This window comes from Callorhinus ursinus, unplaced genomic scaffold (genome assembly GCF_003265705.2).
Source record: "Callorhinus ursinus isolate GAN/ISIS: 27379988/994484 unplaced genomic scaffold, GSC_fseal_2.0 scaffold39, whole genome shotgun sequence".
Classification (NCBI taxonomy): domain Eukaryota; kingdom Metazoa; phylum Chordata; class Mammalia; order Carnivora; family Otariidae; genus Callorhinus; species Callorhinus ursinus.
The window spans coordinates 15,321,922-15,343,310 of NW_027397101.1; the positions used below are offsets into that span (position 1 = coordinate 15,321,922).

General features: G+C 36.0%; 1 protein-coding gene across 1 annotated transcript; it reads left to right on the top strand.

The window, feature by feature from the left end:
- The first annotated feature begins 31 nt into the window (after positions 1–31).
- TYRP1 (tyrosinase related protein 1) lies at positions 32–16,909 on the top strand. Its single transcript, XM_025887882.2, has 7 exons — positions 32–416; positions 1,465–1,787; positions 4,369–4,573; positions 8,642–8,809; positions 10,981–11,160; positions 15,700–15,846; positions 16,704–16,909. Exons 1-7 carry the CDS (start codon positions 32–34, stop codon positions 16,907–16,909), a joined length of 1,614 nt encoding a protein of 537 aa, XP_025743667.1.
- Positions 16,910–21,389: the final 4,480 nt, after the last annotated feature.

Sequence of the window (21,389 nt, forward strand, 5' to 3'; positions counted from 1 at the left end):
AGATTTGTTCTTCACTCTTGCTTAGAGCAGAATGAAAGCTCATAAACTCCTCTCTCTAGGATGCATCTTCTTGCCCTTGCTTTTTTTTCATCAGACCTGGGCTCAATTCCCAAGAGAGTGTGCCACTGTTGAGGCCTTAAGAAATGGTGTGTGTTGTCCAGACCTGTCCCCCCTGTCTAGGCCCGGGACTGACCGCTGTGGTTCCTCATCGGGGCGGGGCAGGTGTGAGGCAGTGACTGCAGACTTCCGACCCCACAGCCCCCATTACCCCCACGACGGCAGAGATGATCGGGAGGCTTGGCCCACACGGTTCTTCAACAGGACATGCCTCTGCAATGGCAATTTCTCAGGACACAACTGTGGGACTTGCCGTCCTGGATGGAGAGGAGCTGCCTGTGACCAGAGGGTTCTCACAGGTAAGTGGGGATATGAGTGGAGACACAGTTCGTTCTTCCTGAGGCTCAATGTGTTTAAGAGAAAACTAAATCATTGGAACTGGAAGAATGCCTGGAAATCCTATAACTCAGTTGAGGAAGCTGAGGCCTGGAGAGGCTAATAAGTTTATACAGTTTAAAGAGTCAAGGCTCAGATCTGAGTGATGGGATTTTCTTCTGAAACACTTACTGGGCGATCACGCTATTCGAGGAACTGTGCTAGGTGTTTATGACTAGACCTTTCAGAAACATCTCAAGGTAGTTATGTTAATTGTCGTAAGTGAGGTTCAGAAAGGTCTAATCCATATAGCTGGGACCTGGAAACCCTGGAATTCACCCCTGAGGTCAGTGAACCATGAGCTTCTTCCACGGCCCTTGCTAACCCACAATAGACCTGCCCACTGTTATGATCAAGTTTAGCCATTTGAGATGACAAGCCTCGCCTGTGCCCTATTAAATAATAATAAATAACAAAGCTCTAAAGAGTAAATCCAGCAATACTTGGTTGTTTTCTATGTGCCAAACATTGGACCAAGGGTCTAACAAGACTTTTATTGAGTCTTTGTTATGAGCCAGGCTCTGATATAATTTTTATGTGTGTCCTTTTTAATCTTTACAACTATGTAAAGCAGATATTGTTTTTACACACACCTTACAGATGAAAAGCTGAGACAGAAAAATGTGTGCAGAGTCATAGAATAAGTCTCTGGTCTTAACCACTCTGCCATGTTTCTGCAAGGTTTATGATTTTAAGAAGGTAGAAAGTTCCCAAAATATGCCCATGATGAGCAGAAATAAATACAAGATCACAAAATCATAAAGTCCACAGTCAGATTAAAGAAAGCTAACAGAAATCCTGGGGGGGGGGTGGTAAGAAAACAGGCCTAAAGAAGGCATTTTAGTAAGGGGTATTTTAAAAAGTATAACATGATTTAAGCATGCATGCAAATTATCATTAGTGGGTAAATGGGACATGGTGTTATGATTATGCTCACGAGGCCGATGTTTTCATGTTTGAATCTTCTTGAAGTCAGGAGAAACCTTCTGGACTTGAGTGCAGAAGAGAAGAACCACTTCGTCCAGGCCTTAGATATGGCAAAGCGCACCATTCACCCTCAGTTTGTCATTGCGACCAGGAGATCAGAAGAAATACTGGGGCCCGATGGCAACACGCCACAATTTGAGAACATTTCCATTTATAACTACTTTGTTTGGACACACTATTACTCAGTCAAAAACACTTTCCTTGGGCCAGGCCAGGAAAGCTTTGGTGAAGTGGATTTCTCTCATGAAGGACCAGCTTTTCTCACGTGGCACAGGTACCACCTCCTGCAGTTGGAGAGAGACATGCAGGTATCCATGAAACATTTCAGTTTTCAGGTCCAGTTTGTAAGTCATCTTAATTCACTGGTTCTCAATGATCTAAACATGTGATTAATCTGCCTTTGACATTCTGTGAAGTTTCTGCCTGTACAGATTACTTACTCATTAATTAATCTTTATCTTTTGTGAAGGGAAAAGAAAATAACATCAACAATGAGGGAGCCAGTTGGGACATTTGTAGGGGTGATTTAAAGTGTTAGGCATATTCTACATATTCTGTAATTGAAAAAAATGATCTTCATATAGCTTGCAACAAAAGAATATCACTTGCTGTGTCTTCCTTCTTGAATGTAAACCAATTCCCCCTCCTCCTGGTTTGGATGAAACAAGTGTACATACACTTCTCAGGCTACCAAGTCCCAAATACATCCCCCATTAGACCACCTGATGATTCTAATATGGTACAGGGTTTAAATTATGAAAAAAAACCTTTTCCATTTATACTCTCATATTTTCATTGAATGCCATTTTGTTCCCATGCCCCCTGCCACTTCAAGGCTTGTGGAAGAAACCTAATAAAATATCTCATCAGTCAGATAGCATTTTTACTTAAAAAGCATCAACTTTTTTGGCATAAAGTGAACCTCAACCCAAACATAAGTATCTCCTGCTTATTTTTAAGCAGAGAGGCTCAAACCACATTAAAGCATCCCGCTAACACAGATACTTTATTATTATAGTTTCTTTTGCTAATTGCTTTTTCTTGAGAAAAGTATTGGAATTTTCAAATGAAATTTTAAATTATTAGATCTCAACTAGGAAATCCATAAAGTGAACCTGTTTTCTAAGTGAAATGGATTCCTTCCCTCAAATTGAAATCTAAAAATTAATCTGAAAAATATCTGAGGGCAGAAAAGGTGCTTAGATTCATCTATTGATTTGCAGTATGCCTGTGTTCAGCATTATCACAAGAAAATAAATGGTTAGAAGAGAGAGAATTAATGCCCTAAAATACAGAATAAAATATTGGTATGAAAGCAGTCCAAACATATGCAGTTTGAGAGTGATTAAATTAATTCATCTGCTACTCTGAACTTCATATTTTATAGCTCTGATTACAAGTAAGACATTTAGTAGATCATGAGTAGATAAATCTGTCATTTGTAATCAACTCCAGATCTCTGTGCCTTCAAGTCATTTTCCCATGGGCACACCAAAACGAAAGGGCAGGTGGAAAGTATCTGAAAGCTTCGATTTTTCCTGTGTAAACTTCGACCTCTGTGACTTACATTTTTAAAACCCGACAGCACGAGGAATCCAACAAATTACAATCTAAATGTAATGCACAGTTGAAATGCCACATGAATATGCTCCAGCTCCCAAACGTCAGTTCTGAACCACAAACTGACTCTTAATGATCCCCTGGAAGCTGTCACTAATTTTTGTGAACCAGAACAATGGCTTCTAAACAAGGACTCTACAGCCTTGGAGATCAATAACCAAGGATACCTTGGAAAGCTTTTGGTCCTCTAAAATACCCCGAGGACAAGGAGATGCTTCCTAGAAAGGGCTTAGAGTAAAAAAGCAGAAATGTACTAAATGCTTTGGAGGTGAGATAAAACAATGGCACGCTCTACACTCTAAACATAACTCCCCAAAGGCCTAAGGGAAAGAGAACAAGTACAATAAATGCATGTTTTAGGGAACTCGATAAAATAAGCATGTGATCTTGAGTCCAGTACTTTTAAAATTGTTGAGGTCGGCTCTGAAGGGAAACTTTGGTTCCTGGGCTAAAGAACAGTATGCACAAAGAAATATTTTGCTGCCGTTTAATATTTCCTGACGGTATTTGTTTTAAGCAGAAACCCAAGGCTTCACAGATTAGATTCTGAAGCAGGGGTCTTTAAGTAAAACACCTTCAGTGCCCAGGCAGATAAGGTAAGTGTGAAAGAGCCTGTGTAACCCGTGAAAAGTCAAATCCATATATCTGGTGCTTGGAAAACCTGGAATGTACCCCTGAGGTCTGCCTCACTCTAATCCGTAGGCTTCTTCCACCACCCTCGCTAACCCCCAAAACATTTTAAAGACCAGACTCCAACTGCCTAAAGTCATTTAAGTTAAATTTTAAAAGACAGACACAAAACAAAAAGTACTGCTCTATGTAACATATTTAAAGCCTGGATCTGGCTACAGACCCAGACTTGGTGATGCTTGAATTAAAGATATGAAAACAGAAGGAGGTAAAGTGTCAAGGAGTGAAAGTTATTATTGACATTTTTTGGTATAACCAATAGAAATGTAATTACCTGCCTAAAAATGAAAGGGAAGACTTCCCCACCCCCTAAAAAAAAAAAAAATCTTATGCAGAAACTTCTCTATAATGAGTTGAGTTTCATTCTCTCTAATGCCTCAATGACTCCTTGTAGTATATGAGAAGCTTTGCTAAATAAGGTATTTAATTCCTCTGGCTCCTCAGACACCACGGATATACTCACTGGTTCTAATTGCCCCAAGAGAGCTGATAGAAACAGACTGCTGGGGAGAAAACCAAGCGAAGAGGGAGAATTTTAAACAAAAGCAGAGAACGCTAATAAGAGTTTCTGTGATCTAGGAAATGTTGCAGGATCCTTCGTTCTCCCTTCCCTACTGGAATTTTGCGACTGGGAGGAACATCTGTGACATTTGCACCGATGACCTGATGGGATCCAGAAGCAACTTTGATCCCACTCTTATCAGCCTGAATTCTGTCTTTTCTCAATGGCGAGTGGTCTGTGAATCCTTGGAGGATTATGATACCCTGGGAACCCTTTGTAATAGTAAGTTCCAAATGACATCCAGGATTCAGAATTCCCTACTAGATAAAGAGGTTAAATGTGTTGCCTGAAGGCCCTTCATTCTACTAAGGACTTTAGAAGAAAATCTACTTTTACTTTAGAGAATCAATGTACAGATATATTCCTTGAACACTGGGGCTATTCAAGGCAATCTCTAAGGTTCGAGGGCAGACAGAAAGTGTCTATACATTTTTATATTGCTTCCCTTAAGCAATTTGGTTAGTGCATTGCTCACTCTCTTATTCTGTAAACATTCACTCTTTTATTTTGGAAATGTATGGTTATATAAAATTCATCCTCTTAGCACACTCAGCACTGCTTAGTAGTCATGTGTCTTGTGCTAGAATCTCATAGAAAATCATTTCCCTGGGAAAAGTGAAATGTGCAGAAAGAGTTGAAGTGCCCAAAGAGTACAATTCTAGTCAGAGGGTCAAAACCAAAAGGTGATGTGAAGGATATCTTTAAGAAAAGGAAGATTCTGGGGCGCCTTGGTTGCTCAGTTGGTTAAGTGTCAGACTCTTGGTTTTGCCTCAGGTCATGGTCTCAGGGTCTTGGGATCAAGCCTGGCATCAGGCTGTGGCTCAGAGGGGAGTTTGTTTGAGATTCTCTCTCTCTCTCTCTCTCTCTCTCTCTCTGCCCCTCCCCCTGGGTGCTCTCTCTCTCTCAAATAAATGAAATAAATAAATAAAACTTAAAAAAAAAGAAAAGAAAAGGAAGATACTGTACAGAAAATGTCTGCCTGCTAACTACAACTACTTTCCATCTCTTTCAAAGTGAACATGTAAAGAGAATGCTGTCCTAGCTAGCATCCTTTCTCCAGTGATTTAAATGCCACTTCTGCCTTGGGCCAAGTTTCTGTTATATGTGGATCTGTTCCTGAGTGTACCATTCTCTTACTTGGATCACATTATTAGTCTCTGTGGTACTAACACAAGGTCTTAATTATTAGAGTCTCCCTACCTCGTCTTATTTTTCTTTTTCAGGCATGCTCAGTTATTTTAAACTTGTTCTTCCATGTAAAAACTAGATTTTTGGAAATTTGTTTTATTAACATCTTCATAGTACATTTTACATATATTCTCTTAAGTTTAAAATAAATTCCTTTATAAATTTAAAAAAGGATATTCTTTAAAAAAGAATATTCTAAATAGAACAAAAATATCAGTAGATTTTTTTCACCATTAGAAGATTGTTTACCTGTGTATAAGAATAACGGAAAAGAGAAGTGACAGTGTATTAATTTTTTTCTTTAGAAGTTTAAAACTTAGAATAAATTTCTTATTTGTTTGGCATGCTGAATGAGTGATCCCCCCCCCTTGAAATAAAATTGAGAATCAATATATCTTTAGATACCAAAACATTAATCTCTCAGCAGGCTATTATATTTTGGCCTGGGATTTTTTTCCAGACATTTTCTGCTCATACAGATGATTGGATACCAAAGTATAGCACAGCTTAGGTGGATAATTGGAAAGAAGATACTGTTTCATCACAGTCTTTTCCATCAGTTAGTCTAAGTCTCATAACAGGACACAAAGTTTCATGAAAAATTAAGATTATATATTTTAAATGAAACAAATTTGAAGATTACTCCTTGTCTTAGTTCAAGATATAAATACCAAGCATTTTATTTATTAGGCCAGTGAAAGATAAAAGGAAACTAATAGTTGATTCAACACATACTATGTATCTGATACGGTGTCAAATGCTTTAATATGATAGCTTATATAATTCTCCTAGAAAGGGGCACCTGGGTGTCTCTGTTGGTTAAGCCTCTGTCTTCTGCTCAGGTCATGGTTCCAGGGTCCTAGGATCTAACCCTGTGTCTGGCTTCCTGCTCAGCGGGGAGCCTGCTTCTCCCTCTGCCTTCTGCCCCGCTCCCCTGTTTGTGCTTGCACATTCTCTTTCTCTCCCTAATAAATTAATAAAATCTTTAAAAAAATAATTCTCCTAGAGATTCTTTCCTTTCTCTACTGTCTTTGGATGAAATAATCCATTCCTATGGTTCCATTGATCATCTTTTACAGGACAGCCATGCATGAACATTTTTAGGGCAAATCTTCCTTGCATATCCCATGCCTGTATTATCATGGGCTTGTTGCACGATGTCTCTCCAATGTCCCATTAATGCACCAAACTTGGTAACTTTGAAAGAGTGAATTAGTGACACCTAAGCGTCTTCTAATCAGTAAGATAGCATCACTGATTCATCACAAGAAAAATGTTGTTTCTACACAGTATTTCCTAAATCTACTTTCTCCTTCAGACACTCAGAACTTTTTATTCCTTCCTGCGTGAAAACTCCACAAGACTCCAATCCATACGATGTTTTTAGGCGCATTGGCAGAGGTTGTCCATGTGCAAACAAATCTAAATAGCCCTGGGTTAAATTAAACTGGTTTAAACTAGTTTCTTTACTATTGGAATTCTCCACTATGAAACTCCGTGAGAGCAAATTAGAAATGTAGTGTTTTTGAAACCCATGTAATTTATAATTTTTTCTTGGAATTTATTGACACCTCCCGAACAATAATCCCTAAAACATAAACTTGAATTGATAGTTTACCCAGTGGTATCTGAAAATTCTCATAACAATGTATGCCTAAAAAATGTACATTTACTTTCCAAATCTCAATCTTGGCGTATGTTTTATTTTTATATTATATAAATAAATTTGCTATGCTAATTCATCAGGTACTAATTGTTATGTTAATTATAATAAACATTACAACAGAGTAAGCTTTATGAGTGAGATAAAATGAATACAAGTGGAGGTTGTAATATCACCTTTCTCACCCCAGTGGATTATTCTGCATATACTCTTAGGACACACACGCTTCTCTGGAGACCACTGGAAGAGACAAATGCAAAATGCTCCTAACCGATCTCCTCTCCTCCCACCTACCTAAGACTTCTCTTCACTTCCTATTGAATTAAATATAACTTTCTCCTATTGCTCTTTAGCTTTTCATTGTTCTCACCATCCACTACTCTCTTACATCCCCCTCTACTCCAGGCAAGCCATTTCCCACACGGACCTCTTTTACAGCCAACACGATCTTTCCATGCATCAGCATACAACAAACGATGATTTAGCATCTATTCTATGCCAGGCACTGTGCCAAGATTAAGGGATGTATTGGTGAGCAAGTACAGATAGAGTTCTTGCTCTGACAGAGCTTATCTTACAGATAGGAGAAAGCTTAGCATCTCTCGTTATTACCTCTGCCTAAAATGTTTGACTTGTAACATTTCTTCTATTTCACCTGAAAATTCTCCTCAGTCCTTCAGGGCTCTTTGCAAATCTCTCTTCTTTAATGGCGCCCTTCTGGGGTCATCTAAGCGGAAAGGATTGATATTCTCTCTCAGTCTCTCTTTGTCTCTTTGTCTCTCTCTCTCTCTCTGTCCCCCTTCTCTACCTTCCTGTCTGCCTCTTCCCCTTTCTTTCTCTCCTTCCCTCCCTCCCTTAAGGCACTTATCTTATTACCCCTAGTCTCACAGCTCTTTGTTTGCCTGTTTTTCCTACTGCCTTTTAAAAAGTTTAATTATTTGCTCACATCAATTGCTGTAAAATATGAATCAATTGAAATATAGACCACCTCCCAAAGAAATTTTAGATTGTTTTTCTTTATTTCTCTGAAGGCTTGAAACAAATAGCATTTGAGTACAAAATTTCACATATATGTGAAATATAGATTTCAGTGTGGAATTTAGTTTATGAGATTATTTTGGTAAAATTCAATTTTCCAAGGAATTTTGATGTTAATATATTCTAATTACAGAAGTATACATTGATTAAACAAATACCAGAACCTCTGTTTTGTGACCTTTTTTTCCTTCCGGTGATTTTATGTATCACAAATCTAACTCTGCTTGCATGATAACTTAAATTTTCTCACTGTAATGCCCCTAAGTATGTATTTTTTAAAACTTTCTCTTCTACCAAGGAGAACCTATCCTTCCACGTTCTTGCTATGTATAAAAATTAAAGAGCAAAGATAGGATCTCTAAATATTCTATAAATGTTTACATAGCCCATCCTTTTTCCAGGTACCGAGGGTGGGCCAATTAGGAGAAATCCAGCTGGAAATGTGGCTAGACCAATGGTGCAACGTCTTCCAGAACCACAGGATGTCGCTCAGTGCTTGGAAGTTGGTTCATTCGACACCCCTCCTTTTTATTCCAATTCTACAAACAGTTTCCGAAACACTGTGGAAGGTAAGTAAAAGAAATCAGTGCTTTGAATTCATCTGGTTATCACAATACACTGAACTGTTCACATTCAGATCTCTTTGAAAAAATCTTTGAAAGACACATTGATCCTGTGAATTTACATGAATGTTGCCTCCAATTACTATGCAGTCACAATTCTCTGCTCAAGAAAGAACTTGTTAAAGTGTCAGACCATGAAACTCTTTTTAATTATCATAGGAGAAGACTTTGGAAATTATTCTTCAATCTCTTAAGTACCTAAAAAGTATTTAAACTCAAATCTGTTAGGTGGCTGATCAATAGGTGTATAACTATATCAAATTCTAATAGAGTCAAATAATATTGAAGACTTTGAGAGCTTATTAAAATTTTTTCTTAAAAAATAACAATAAAAAATTCTAAACAGTTAGCTGACAGCCAATAAAGCCTGGTTGGCGCATATATTTCATTTAAGTTTGTATCATCCTGTAACTTTTTTTAAAGGTCTATAAAAATTCAACTACCATATAATGATATTTAATTTGATTCTCCTTATTTAAGTCAAAGCACTTTAAAGCTGAGGAAACTAAAGACCAAAGAGCTAAAATGAATATCCCATGATACTCAGTAACAGAGCACAATTTCAAATCCAAATTTTCTAAGTCCAATGTCTTTAATAAATTTTGATATCTCTAAATCATTATTGAAACATATTTAAAGTTTTAAAACAACAGAATCACATATAACGTATTATAAACCTCTTACTGTCAAAATTCACATTATATATAGCATTAAACATGTTAGACTCTTCCCCCTAAGGAAGAATGGGAATGGATCTCTCTGTGCCCATGATCTGAGATACTTGATATAGATATCTCATCATTATTTTCAATTCTCTCCCCTTTTATCATCAAAACTGCATGCCATTCTCTTCTACCTTTATGTTAGTTTTAATAATTAAATATGAATGCACTGATTCGGAGATTATTCAATAAATAATCGCTCTATTTTGACTAAACTGGTGTATATAAACTAAGGCCATAAGCGCTAATTTCTAAAAGAATGTGTAGATTGCATCTTATTGAAGCCCAATGAAAAGACAAATTATTCTGATTTCCTGACAGAACGTATGAAAGGACCAGAGCCTACCGACATACCCTGTATGTTATAGGCAATCTTTAAACATTTTGTAAATAAAATAATGGAATAAATGTATGAAACATGGCTAAATAAATGAGTGAGTGTAATTATACAAATGGGTTAATGTATTTTAAATTCTAATTTTATTTTATAATATGTAACCTTTCCCTGCTTTCCCACCCGTTTCTTAAAGCCAAACACACACACTTATAACTTCATCCCACATCATAGAACCTCCATTTTTATTTGTGATCTATCCTCACCTTCTGCCCAATATATATATGCATGATATATATAATATGTATAATATATATGAAAATATGTATGGAAAATACATATAATATATAATATGGGATATATAACATGAAAATATATATATAATACATGTAATACGGAATATGTACATATTATATGGGAATAGCATATATATATCATATAGAATATGGGAAATGTATTATATAGAGAGAATACCTATAATTACCAGAAGTTAGATAAATGTTTCAACCAATAGGCTCTCCAGATGTTTAAAACTAGTACAGACATGGTCAGAATGCTCTGAGAAATTGTGACTTATCCACAAAAATAAGATAATTTTCAAAAATAAATCTGCTGACAGTCAAAAGGAATAAGGTAGGAAACTAAAGTAACATCTGACAATGTAAGTTCTAGGACAATCAGAGGGATGTTCTCCCAATTGTGTCAGCAGTTTTTAGAAGGAGCTAGAGACTTCCATCGTCTTTATTTCCACTAGACCAATGTTTGCCTTGTCAAAAGAGTGTGTTCTATATATTTTGACTGGTATCCTTTGCAGGTCATTATTTTTAACCTAGAGGCTACATTTAGCATGTCAGGCCACTAGCTTAAAGCTAACCTAGCTTCGGGCATAGCAGGAAATGTCACCAACCATAGGTACAGAGAAGCAATGCTACTATGTTAAGGCAAAAATTGGCCTGACAAGCTTAGGAAAAATTGTTTCCCAATATAATCACTGCTGCTGATTTGAAAAGTAAGATGTTTATGACGGTTTTTACTATTCTCATCCCTATTTTTATATCTAGGTTACAGCGATCCCACAGGAAAGTATGACCCTGCTATTCGAAGCCTTCACAATCTGGCTCATCTATTTCTGAATGGAACAGGGGGACAAACCCATTTATCTCCAAATGACCCTATTTTTGTCCTCCTACATACTTTCACTGATGCGGTCTTTGATGAATGGCTGAGAAGATATCATGCTGGTAAGATGTTTTCATATGATTTTTTGCAGGCTCAGCAAGAAGACTGCTTAGGTGCTATAGTTATCACTATAGACTAAGCACTTGACACATCTAAACTGCACTTCAAAATAAGGATAAAATAGCTATGATATCTAGCCATTTCCAAATATCCCAAACTACTTTGCAAATGCAGACAAAACATCCCTTACAATGTTTAGAAGAGGATATTTACTAGCATTCACTCGGACTAAGCACGGAATCTCTTCTCATTTTTAGTATGAAAACATGACTACCATGCTGCCCCATTTTTTCTTCCCCATATCTTCCAGTGAACATTGGCATTGTCTTTTTTTTTTTTTTGGAACATTCTCATTGTGAATAAAAAAATCATACTGAGCTCTTCTTCAATACCTAAAAGACAAAAAATTATACTCACAATCCACAGTTTTGACTTTTATTACTTCTGGCCTCCTATAAATGGAAATTTTGTCCAACTTGAAAAGTTAATGTTGGTTTTTATCACAGCATAGAAAATCTCTTTCAACTTCATTTTAATGCCTTTTAAAAAAATATTATTTAAAAGGCCATTTTCGCTTCACTTCTATTCAGCCGAGAGGCTCACATTACTTTTCAAATAATGACAGTGCTTCTATTGGTTAAAACATTATACATTTTCATATTTCAAAACTGTTCTAAATTTTGCCTTCTGTGCCTTTACTTCATCACACACATAAACATAATGTTGGGGATTAACTATCTATTGATTTATCTATCCAATTCGACCAGTCTCTTATTTCTTTGTGTGTGTATGTGTGTGTGTGTGTTATGTGTGTGTGTGTACAGTAGAAACCTCTAATCCAACCTGATTATGAGAATTAACTAATGTGTTGATCAAAATCATATGTTTCATCAGAAAATCACTGAAGAGACAAAGAACTTACATGTAAATATTCATTCATCACCTGCTATGAATTCACTGATTGGAGTGCCACCTTATTTCATTCATATTTACTACATACCTACAACCATAATGAATTATCTACAATTTACAATGTCTATTTTTTAAGCGAGACAAGAAATTAACAACCCTTGAGATGCGATGAGTGCAGTATTGTTCTAGATTTTCATAATGCCTACCTTATCTTTACAACCATAGTGCTCACTCCTAATTCTTACCCAATATCTCAGGTATTCATCTTCAACAAATATTTCCTAAGCATTCATATATTTAATAGAACACAAAATCCCTCTCTTTCCACAATCATAATTATCATTTTACATATGTTTAGCTATATTACTTTTATGACAATAACAAGTAAACTGGAGTTCATAGGTTTAGGAATGAACAAAAACTTCCATTAAACATACACTTCTGGGAACGAGACAACAATGTACAAATTGTAGTTATGCGGCCATTCACAATGCCAGGGCTGTTAGTAAGTTTTTCTTACTTAGCACTTACTTAAGAAGTAAGAGGAAGTGGAGAATCTTGCTTACTCTGGCAAGTCTCTTAAGGGGAGCTTTCTTTCAACCATGAAAACAAGTATTCCTTTGCCTTACATATCTTGATTGAAAAGATCATTATTTCACATTCATAACAATCCATTAAAAGTCACTGATGAACCAGATAAACACCTTTCTTCTTATTTTCTTCCTGCTCCTTTTGTTTGTGCTATAAATAGCATAAGATTTCTCAGTTACCTGGAGAGTAGTGGAGGGAAAAGCACCATAAATGAAAAATAGGGTACCTGGAGCATATTCTGACAAAATATGGCCATAAAATTATAGGACAAGCCAATGTAAACACTTACAAATTGCATGAACACTAAACACTAACAATTAACCACCTGCTTAAATATTCCATGTATCTGCAAATGTCCCTTGAAAAACAATGTCATAGAACAACTATGTTAGAGAAAAAAATAAAATGATTGGGAAGATTTCTAAAATTATCCTTATTGCAGAAGTCTCTGTTGAAAATGAGTCTATGAGTGGAGGATGGAATTATTCTTCAAGGTTTTTATAGATAATGAGAACTCTTCAAAAATTATAGGGTTATAAAATTATTAGGGTCAGAATGGAATAAGAGTTACATTTTACAGCTGAAGGAAATTATAGTCATTTGCAGGGTAATGTCTGTTACAGAATCCTCTCATTAGACCTGAGGTAGAACAGTATAGAACATTCAAACTTTATTTAATATAATGTTAAATTTTATTCACTAACATTTTGTATCCATGTGCACATTTAATTCAAGTCTCTTTTTTTTAAGTGAGAATTATGTGAATTAAGTTTTAAATATAGTACTCCAGAAGTTCAGTTTTTTCAGAAGAAGCAGTTTATACATTTCCTAGGACCAATCACTACTATTTTGCCCTGAGAGAAATGAAGTAATTACACATACACTCAAATCCTTTCACAAATATTATCTGATTCCATATCCTGGCTATTGTGAATAATGCTGCAATGAACACAGGTGCAGACATCTCTTTGAGATACTAATTTCATGTCTTTTACATATACCCCCAGAAGTGGCATTGCTGGATCATATGGTAGTTCTATTTTTAATTTTTCGAGGAACTTCCATTTCTGTTTCCATAGTAGCTGCACCAAGTCCCACCAATAGTGCACAACAGCTCCCATTTCTCCACACTCTTGCCAACACTTGTTATCTCTTTTCTTTTCGATAATCACCATCCTAAGACGTGTGATCTCTCATTATGGTTCTAATCTGCATTTTCTAATGATTAGTGATATTCAGTACTTTTTCACATACCTGCTGACCGTTTGTAAATCATCATGTCACACACCTTAAATATAGACAATTTTTTATCAGGTGGACCTCAGTAAAGCTGGAAAATATAGTATGAACACCTACTGTTCCTTACGTAGTCTTCTAGGTACCAGAAATACAGTAGCATAAAAAACACACAAAAATATTTTCCCTCCTGGGACTCTCTTAGTTGTTAGTAGAAATGACAGTAAAAATATGTAAATAAATATATAGTATGTTAGATCAGGGAAGGTTTTTGTAGACAAAGAAAATCAGGAATGGGGTTAGGGAGTATGAGGTAAATGCATGGAGGAAGATCATCCCTAGATGAACAAAGGAGCCCACTGAGACTGGAGCAGAGTGGAAAGAAAATGATGGGAAATAAGGTCAGAAGGACAACAGGGGGAGATCCTGAGGGATGTTGGATGAACCTCTGAGATGGAGAGCCACTGAAGGGTCTTGCATAGGAAAGTTTCATGACAATTCTACTGTTATTGTTTGTTATTTTTATGATTATTCCTCCACTCATTTTAATGGGTATGACTTTATCACACAGCTGATGCTGAACTGAGTTGAGGCTGATCAAGTCAGGTTCTAGTAGAAAGGTGAAATGGAAAGTTAAAATTTTATCTGAATTATTAACTTTAATATCTAACTTTAATAAATAATTAACAATAATACGCCAAAATGTGAGTTCCTTGAGACCAGGCATTTTCTCTGTTTTGTTCAGTGCCATCACCTCCATTGCTAGACCAGTATCTGGCATTGGTAAAAGCTCAACGGATTTGAACAGATAAATATTTAATTAGCATTAATACATAGTAAATTTAAAGTCACAAAAATATAAACACTACATACCATTTTTATGATCGACTTTTTTTTCAGAGTAGATGCTAAAACACTCTTCTGTGCTTCCCAGGATCACAGTGACTGTTCAGATAATATATTTCTTGCAAACAGAAAAATCTAATACTCCATTAGCCTTCTCACATATTCCAGCTCTTCTAAATATATTCCCACTCATGTCCTGCCCAAGCCCGCTTCCAACTCTGGTTTTGAGATATCCCATCTGGTTTAGTTGTATCAACATAAATGCAGAACAACAATAGCATAAAAGAATAAGCTTTTGCCACAAAGAGCATATCAGTCCTTTTATCCCTGATGACATAAACTCACTAATAATATAAACACCTGTAACTTGCATTTAAGTAGAAAGAGGAGAGGTGGCAGGAAGTAAATAATATTCCAGGACCTTGATTTAAAATTGTGTTTTTTCTAACAGAGTAAAATCTGGACATAAGTTAATATTTATATCTCTGAAGATAAACAGAAAAAGTGAAGAATACTAAACAGATATATTCACATTCAAGGACAAACTTCCATTAGATACAGTACCTCTCAAATTTAAATTTAAGATGAAGCTACAGCAAACTACAGGTCCATCTTTGGAAAAATAAGTTCAATGAATTTTTTCAAATAAGTTTTGTAATTTAAAAATCAAACAATTAGTGATCATCATAGATGATAAAATACTAAAACTTCCCTGCTTTTAAACTTTTTTGATCTATTGAATGATATGCTAGTGCTGTATTCAAAGCATTTGAACTCTGTTTTATGCAATTCCCTGTTCTGCTGTAGCAAAACTATTTTTATGTCTTTATGCAGTGTAAAATATAAAAGAAGTTTTTATGTTATCCTAGAATATTTCAGGTCACCTTCAGAACATAATAATCTATTAATACTAACTTTATTATGTCTATTAACAAGATGTCTTTGGCATATTGTAGATGTATCCATGTTTCCACTGGAAAATGCCCCAATTGGGCACAACAGACAATACAACATGGTGCCATTCTGGCCCCCAGTTACCAACATAGAAATGTTTGTTACTGCTCCAGATAATTTGGGTTATACTTATGAAGTTCAATGGCCAAGTGAGTATTGAAAATGTACCTTTACTGTGGAAACTTCCCAAAGCAAATTTGTTGCCTTTTAAGGTAGTCACAGTATTCTGTGGCCTCTATTTTCCACTTAGATTTAGAAGATGTTACGTGGATTTTTATTTCAGGATAAAGAGATTGAATTTAATATTTGTTGAGAGCTTGCTCTGACCTGGAATTAAGTTGATTATATAGCACACTATCCCATTAATCCCTACCACTCTCTGAGGTAACAAGTGTAATCCTCACTTTACAAATAAGGTAGAAGGGGCTAGCCATGATTAGCTTAGAAAGGGTAATTGTCAAAGATCACATTTTTAGTAGGCAGGGAGAATGAACTTTGAGCTTAGGCCTATGTAATATGCCCCAATTTTTCTACTACATAATTGTGCCTCATTATCTTTATTATGAAAAAAAATGGAGTGAGATACTCCTCATTGCTTTTTCTGAGATTTTGAAATTGAAAAGTTTCTTATTTAATTTCCAGTCCCTTCTCAACAAAGGCAGTAGGGTGGAAGAGCGCACAGCACATGGATTCTGAAAGACTTGTGCCCCAAACCAACTCTAGTGCCTACTAACCAAGTGACCCAAGTGGCTCAAACCCTACAGCACCATTTTCTTAAACTTTAGAATGGAATTAACAATAACTATCCCAATAGGGTCCACTTATTATGAGAAATTGGGAAGTGCCTTCAAGATGACAGGTGCTATCATCAGCAATGTGACCAGTAAAAATTATATATGAAGAATTTGGTAAAATGCCTGCAACAGTGCCTAAGTTTAGGGTATCTGATTTTCAGTGGCCACTATTTTACTGTTTATTCTTTGTTTCCCTTTTATTTTTCCAATAGGTCGGAATTTTAGTATTTCTGAGATTGTTACCATAGCAGTAGTTGCTGCTTTATTACTGGTTGCAGTCATTTTCGGGGGTGCTTCTTGCCTGATTAGGGCCAGAAACAACATGGATGAAGCAAATCAGCCTCTTCTCACGGATCAATATCAACACTATGTTGAAGACTATGAAAAAATGGAGAATCCTAATCAGTCTATGGTCTAATGACAAATGACCAATTCTCTTATGAATTGTATCACAAAAACACCTGGTTGAAAAATAATAGGTTAAATTTCTTCCTTCATTTACTTTCCCTCTGTTACTTTCTTCCTTATGCGTGCACATTAGAATTAGAGCTCTAAGGATTGTTTTTCAAAACTAGGAAGAGTCAAAACCTTTTTTAATGGGTTCTGTGTTTCAACTCTATTTAAAATGGTAGGTTGTATGTTAACTAACCAAAATTTAAATAAAAACTTGAAACATTAAAAATAAAAAAATAAAATGGTAGGTTGTGGGCACATACCCTAACCCATAACCCTAAACCTAACCCTAATCCTAACTCTAACCCTAACAGTAACCTTAACCCTAACCCTAACCCTCTGGAGAGGTCCCTGAATGGCAAAATATCAAGCACATACCCTAACCCTAACCCTGAATCTGAGAAAGTGGCTTCTTGAACACATGATAAGAAAAGCTGAGAAGCAGCCTAGTTATCCTAGAGAAGACCCCAACATTTAATAACTGGTAGTATTTCTGAAAATGGGTGTGAAGGTAGAGATTAAAAAAAAAATAATGATAGGTTGCACCAACTCCATGGTATTTAAGCAGAGAGTGTGAAGATTTTGGGCACGTTTTAAAAGTCAACTATATGACAATGTAAATAAGCTATTGTGCTTTGTGTATAAAGAAAAATCATGATAGTAAATCTCCAATTAAAATACAGGAGTAGGAATTTCTACAATGTTAAAATGTAAATACCTTTCCGTTCATTGACAATGAACAACAGATATATAGGAAGCCACATTTATTAATTAAAATCAATTATGTGGAGCTACAAATGGGATCCCAATTAACTTTTTCAAACTAGAATTCCCCCTGGGCATCGGCATACATTTTAGTGTAAGGTCAAAGTCACAACAAAATCATAATCATTGTCACATTTTGAAGTGATAAAAACTTCACTTTGTTTAAAAGTGAAAAATTGATACTGTGTCTGATTGCTACTATGTTCTACCTCTCAATTCACTGAAAAAGGAACTACCCATTTATACATTTCACCTTACAGTTCATCTTCCGGTATCTTAGAGGTCCACAAGCCAGCCACAAAGGTGGAGAACACACGATATGGTGTTCTACAGTTACCATTCAGTTCATTGTGTTAACTCCAAATAGCATTCTCTTATCACTTACCAGCCTTTTGTATGTTTTCAAAATAAAATATTAAAAATATTATTTCCTCAGCCCCCTTTTCTATGCACTCATGCAAGACTGTCATTAATTCTTTTCTTCTTTCTATCTTCTAACATAAAATATTTTTACTATTTTTGATCTTGGGCTACTGAAACAATATTCCCAAAGAAGAATTTTAAAGGCTGGTCACTGTGAACAAACATTTTCAATAAAATCAGCAAAAAGAAATACTAACAATAGTAATCATACACTACAGAAAATGGGAAGTCTGATATTCCCAACTCAAGAAAAAGAAATAAGATTAACGTTATATACACACAGGGGTGCCTGGGTGGCTCAGTCAGTTAAGCGTCTGCCTTTAGCTCAGGTCATGATCCTAGAGTCCTGGGATCGAGTCCTGCATTGGCCTCTCTGCTCAGTGGGGAGCCTGCTTCTCCCTCTGTCTGCCGCTCCCCTTGCTTGTGCTCTCTCGTTTGCTGTCAAATAAATAAATAAAATATTTTTTAAAAACTTAAAAAAAGGTGATGTACAAACAATTGGTTACTGGTTTTCCCTATACTAAGCAATCTTAAGGCTATGTACACAAGATAAATAGACAAAATGTGATAGTGAAAGAGAATGCATGTACTAACAGTATCTTTTAAATTTTCAAATAGCATTACTGAATTGGTTTTCTGAATACATTTGATTTATTAAAATATATACTCATAGCTTTTCAGATAACTTACTGTATAATGTAAGGTTTCTTTTCATATAAACATCAATAAAACCAAGTCTACCAGATCATATTTTTAGAGATTTTTTTTAAAGATTTTATTTATTTATTTGACAGAGAGAGACACATCAAGAGAGGGAACACAAGCAGGGGGAGTGAGAGAGGGGGAAGCAGGCTTTCTGCTGAGCAGGGAGCCCAATGTGGGGCTCGATCCCAGGACTCTGGGATCATGACCTGAGCTGAAGGCAGACACTTAAGGATTGAGCCAAACAGGCGACCCCAGAGATTTTTTAAATACTCATTTCATAAACATTTATTAGGCTTATCCTGGATTTCAGACATAGTTCTAGGTACTGTGGATTTGGGGAGGGGAAAGTAAGGAATATAAAATTGAGAAGGTCACATTTGATGTGGGCTTCAAGGAAAGCTAATGGATTTACCAAATACAGGAGTAGAGAAGGGTACTCCATGCAGAAATCACAGCAGGAGCAAAGTGACAGAAGTTTGGATGAGCATGGAACATTCAAAAATATAAAAGTAGGTCAGAGTGGTTAGAGTATAGTTTTCATGGGGAGAGCAGAAAGATAAATTGGGAATAAAATCCGTGTTGTTTATGAAGTCCTAAAAAATTTGGAATTCATTCTACAGGCAAGAGGGAGCAGGGAAGAGTGACAAATAAAGGATGTTTTACAAAGATAGTGATGGTGGTGATGTTTGTAAATAACGTCTATTAAGAATAATTTGGAATGGTTAAAGTAGAAGCGAAGAGACTAGTTAATATCAAAATAGTTCATGGGAAAGAGGAGGAGGGCCTATCATTAAACATAAACATTAATTCTAAAAACAAAAACAAAAACAAACAAACAGGGCGCCTGGGTGGCTCAGTCAGTTAAGTGCCTGCCTTCAGCTCAGGTCATGATCCCAGGGTCCTGGGATAGAGCCCCGCATTGGGCTCCCCGCTCAGTGGGGAGTCTGCTTCTCCCTCTCCCCCTGCTTGTGCTCTCTCTTTCTCTCTCTGTCAAAATAAATAAATAAATAAAATCTTTAAAATAAAATATAAATAAATAGTTTTTAGAAACTAATTGTAAGAGAAAGCTACACCCACTATATTGTAACTGTAGCTTTGATTATTTCTCCCTAAATATGTTGCTTTATTTTTCTTCCATTCAAAGACTTCGATTTATTTTACAGCACTGTCTGATCTTATGACTTATCTTGATCAGGTGACCATTACTCTTCTGCAATATGTCATATATGATCTTATGTGTTATCTTGATCAGGTGACCATTAGTCTTCTGTAATATGTCATATCATTCTCTTCAAATAATAGTCGTTTGCAATCTTGGATATTTTCTATTGTTCTCAGTCCTTCAGTTCTCTTATAAAACATAGTCAATGAAGTTATTATGCACTCCCTAGAAAGCCCATTCCACACCACTTAAATAGATTTTGCCCTGTTGCATCAGCACCCATTATTTGCCAGTGCCACAAACTAAGCTAAGCATTATAATCTAAACAGAGTAAGAAGCCTGACTGGATCTTCTTATATAATCAAAAATGAAAAGCTATTACTTTTATGCCCCTCTGAAGGTATATACTATCTTCATTCCTAGAAGCAGACTTCAGAGACAGTGTTCACTTTAAAACTGGATGCAGGGGAAAAGATTTTGACTGTTAAAATATCTGTTCCAAGATTCGGTCATAAGACCTTTGTTCTGAGCTTAGCCCACGACTATACATCAATGTTATGTATTTTGTCCTTTGCCTAGGCAAAATTTTTATTAACCAACCAACCAATGGAACATCATGTTGGGCAGAGATAGCTAATATGAAATAGAAAAAGAACAAAAAAAATTTAAAATCTATTAGCAAACCAAGAACAGAGCCTGATATAAAAGAAATAAAATGTAAAAAGGAAAAATGCAAAATCTGGCACCTCAAAAGCACAAGTGCAAAATTAAAGGATGAAGGAAGACAGGAACTAGCAGGACTCTTTACAAAATAACCAGGAGATTTTAGTAGATTTCAAGTTCAGTGTAAGCCAATAGTGCAATGCAACTAATAAAGGGGGGAAATGCTATGCTACTGAAAAGTGAGGAAAAGTAGTGTGCAAATGAAGATATGCTGTGCTTCGTTAATACAGAAACAGAAATCCATGGTGTTAAGAGTCACATCTGGAGTATCTATTCCACTTTAAAACCACAGTTTAAGGGAAACGTTGACAAACTAGAAGGTGCTTCCTCATCTTTCACGTGATACAATGCTACAGTTACCGGCCCAAGAGAGAACCTTGAAAGTCACTCTTAAATTCTACCATCCCTCTCAATCCTCACTCACATCTAATTAGTTAACAAGTTTGTTAATCCTGAGTATTGAACCCATCATCAAAAGTAGGGGTTCCCAATTGGAGGGCAATTTACACCTGGGAGTCATTTTGGTGTGGGATAGCTACTGGCCTCTATTGGGGTGCTGCTAAACATCCCACAATATTCAAAATTGCCTCCACATTGAAAAATTAATCAGCCCAAGATGTTAGTAGTGCTGAGGTTAAGAAAATGTGATCCAGAGCTACAAGGATAA

Bases quoted from the DNA above. Each gene is read 5' to 3' on its own strand.
- TYRP1 (XM_025887882.2), top strand. From the start codon at position 32: ATGAAAGCTCATAAACTCCTCTCTCTAGGATGCATCTTCTTGCCCTTG. The intron at 8,810-10,980 runs GTAAGTAAAAGA...TTTTATATCTAG, and splicing joins TTTCCGAAACACTGTGGAAG to GTTACAGCGATCCCACAGGA. The intron at 11,161-15,699 runs GTAAGATGTTTT...GGCATATTGTAG, and splicing joins GCTGAGAAGATATCATGCTG to ATGTATCCATGTTTCCACTG.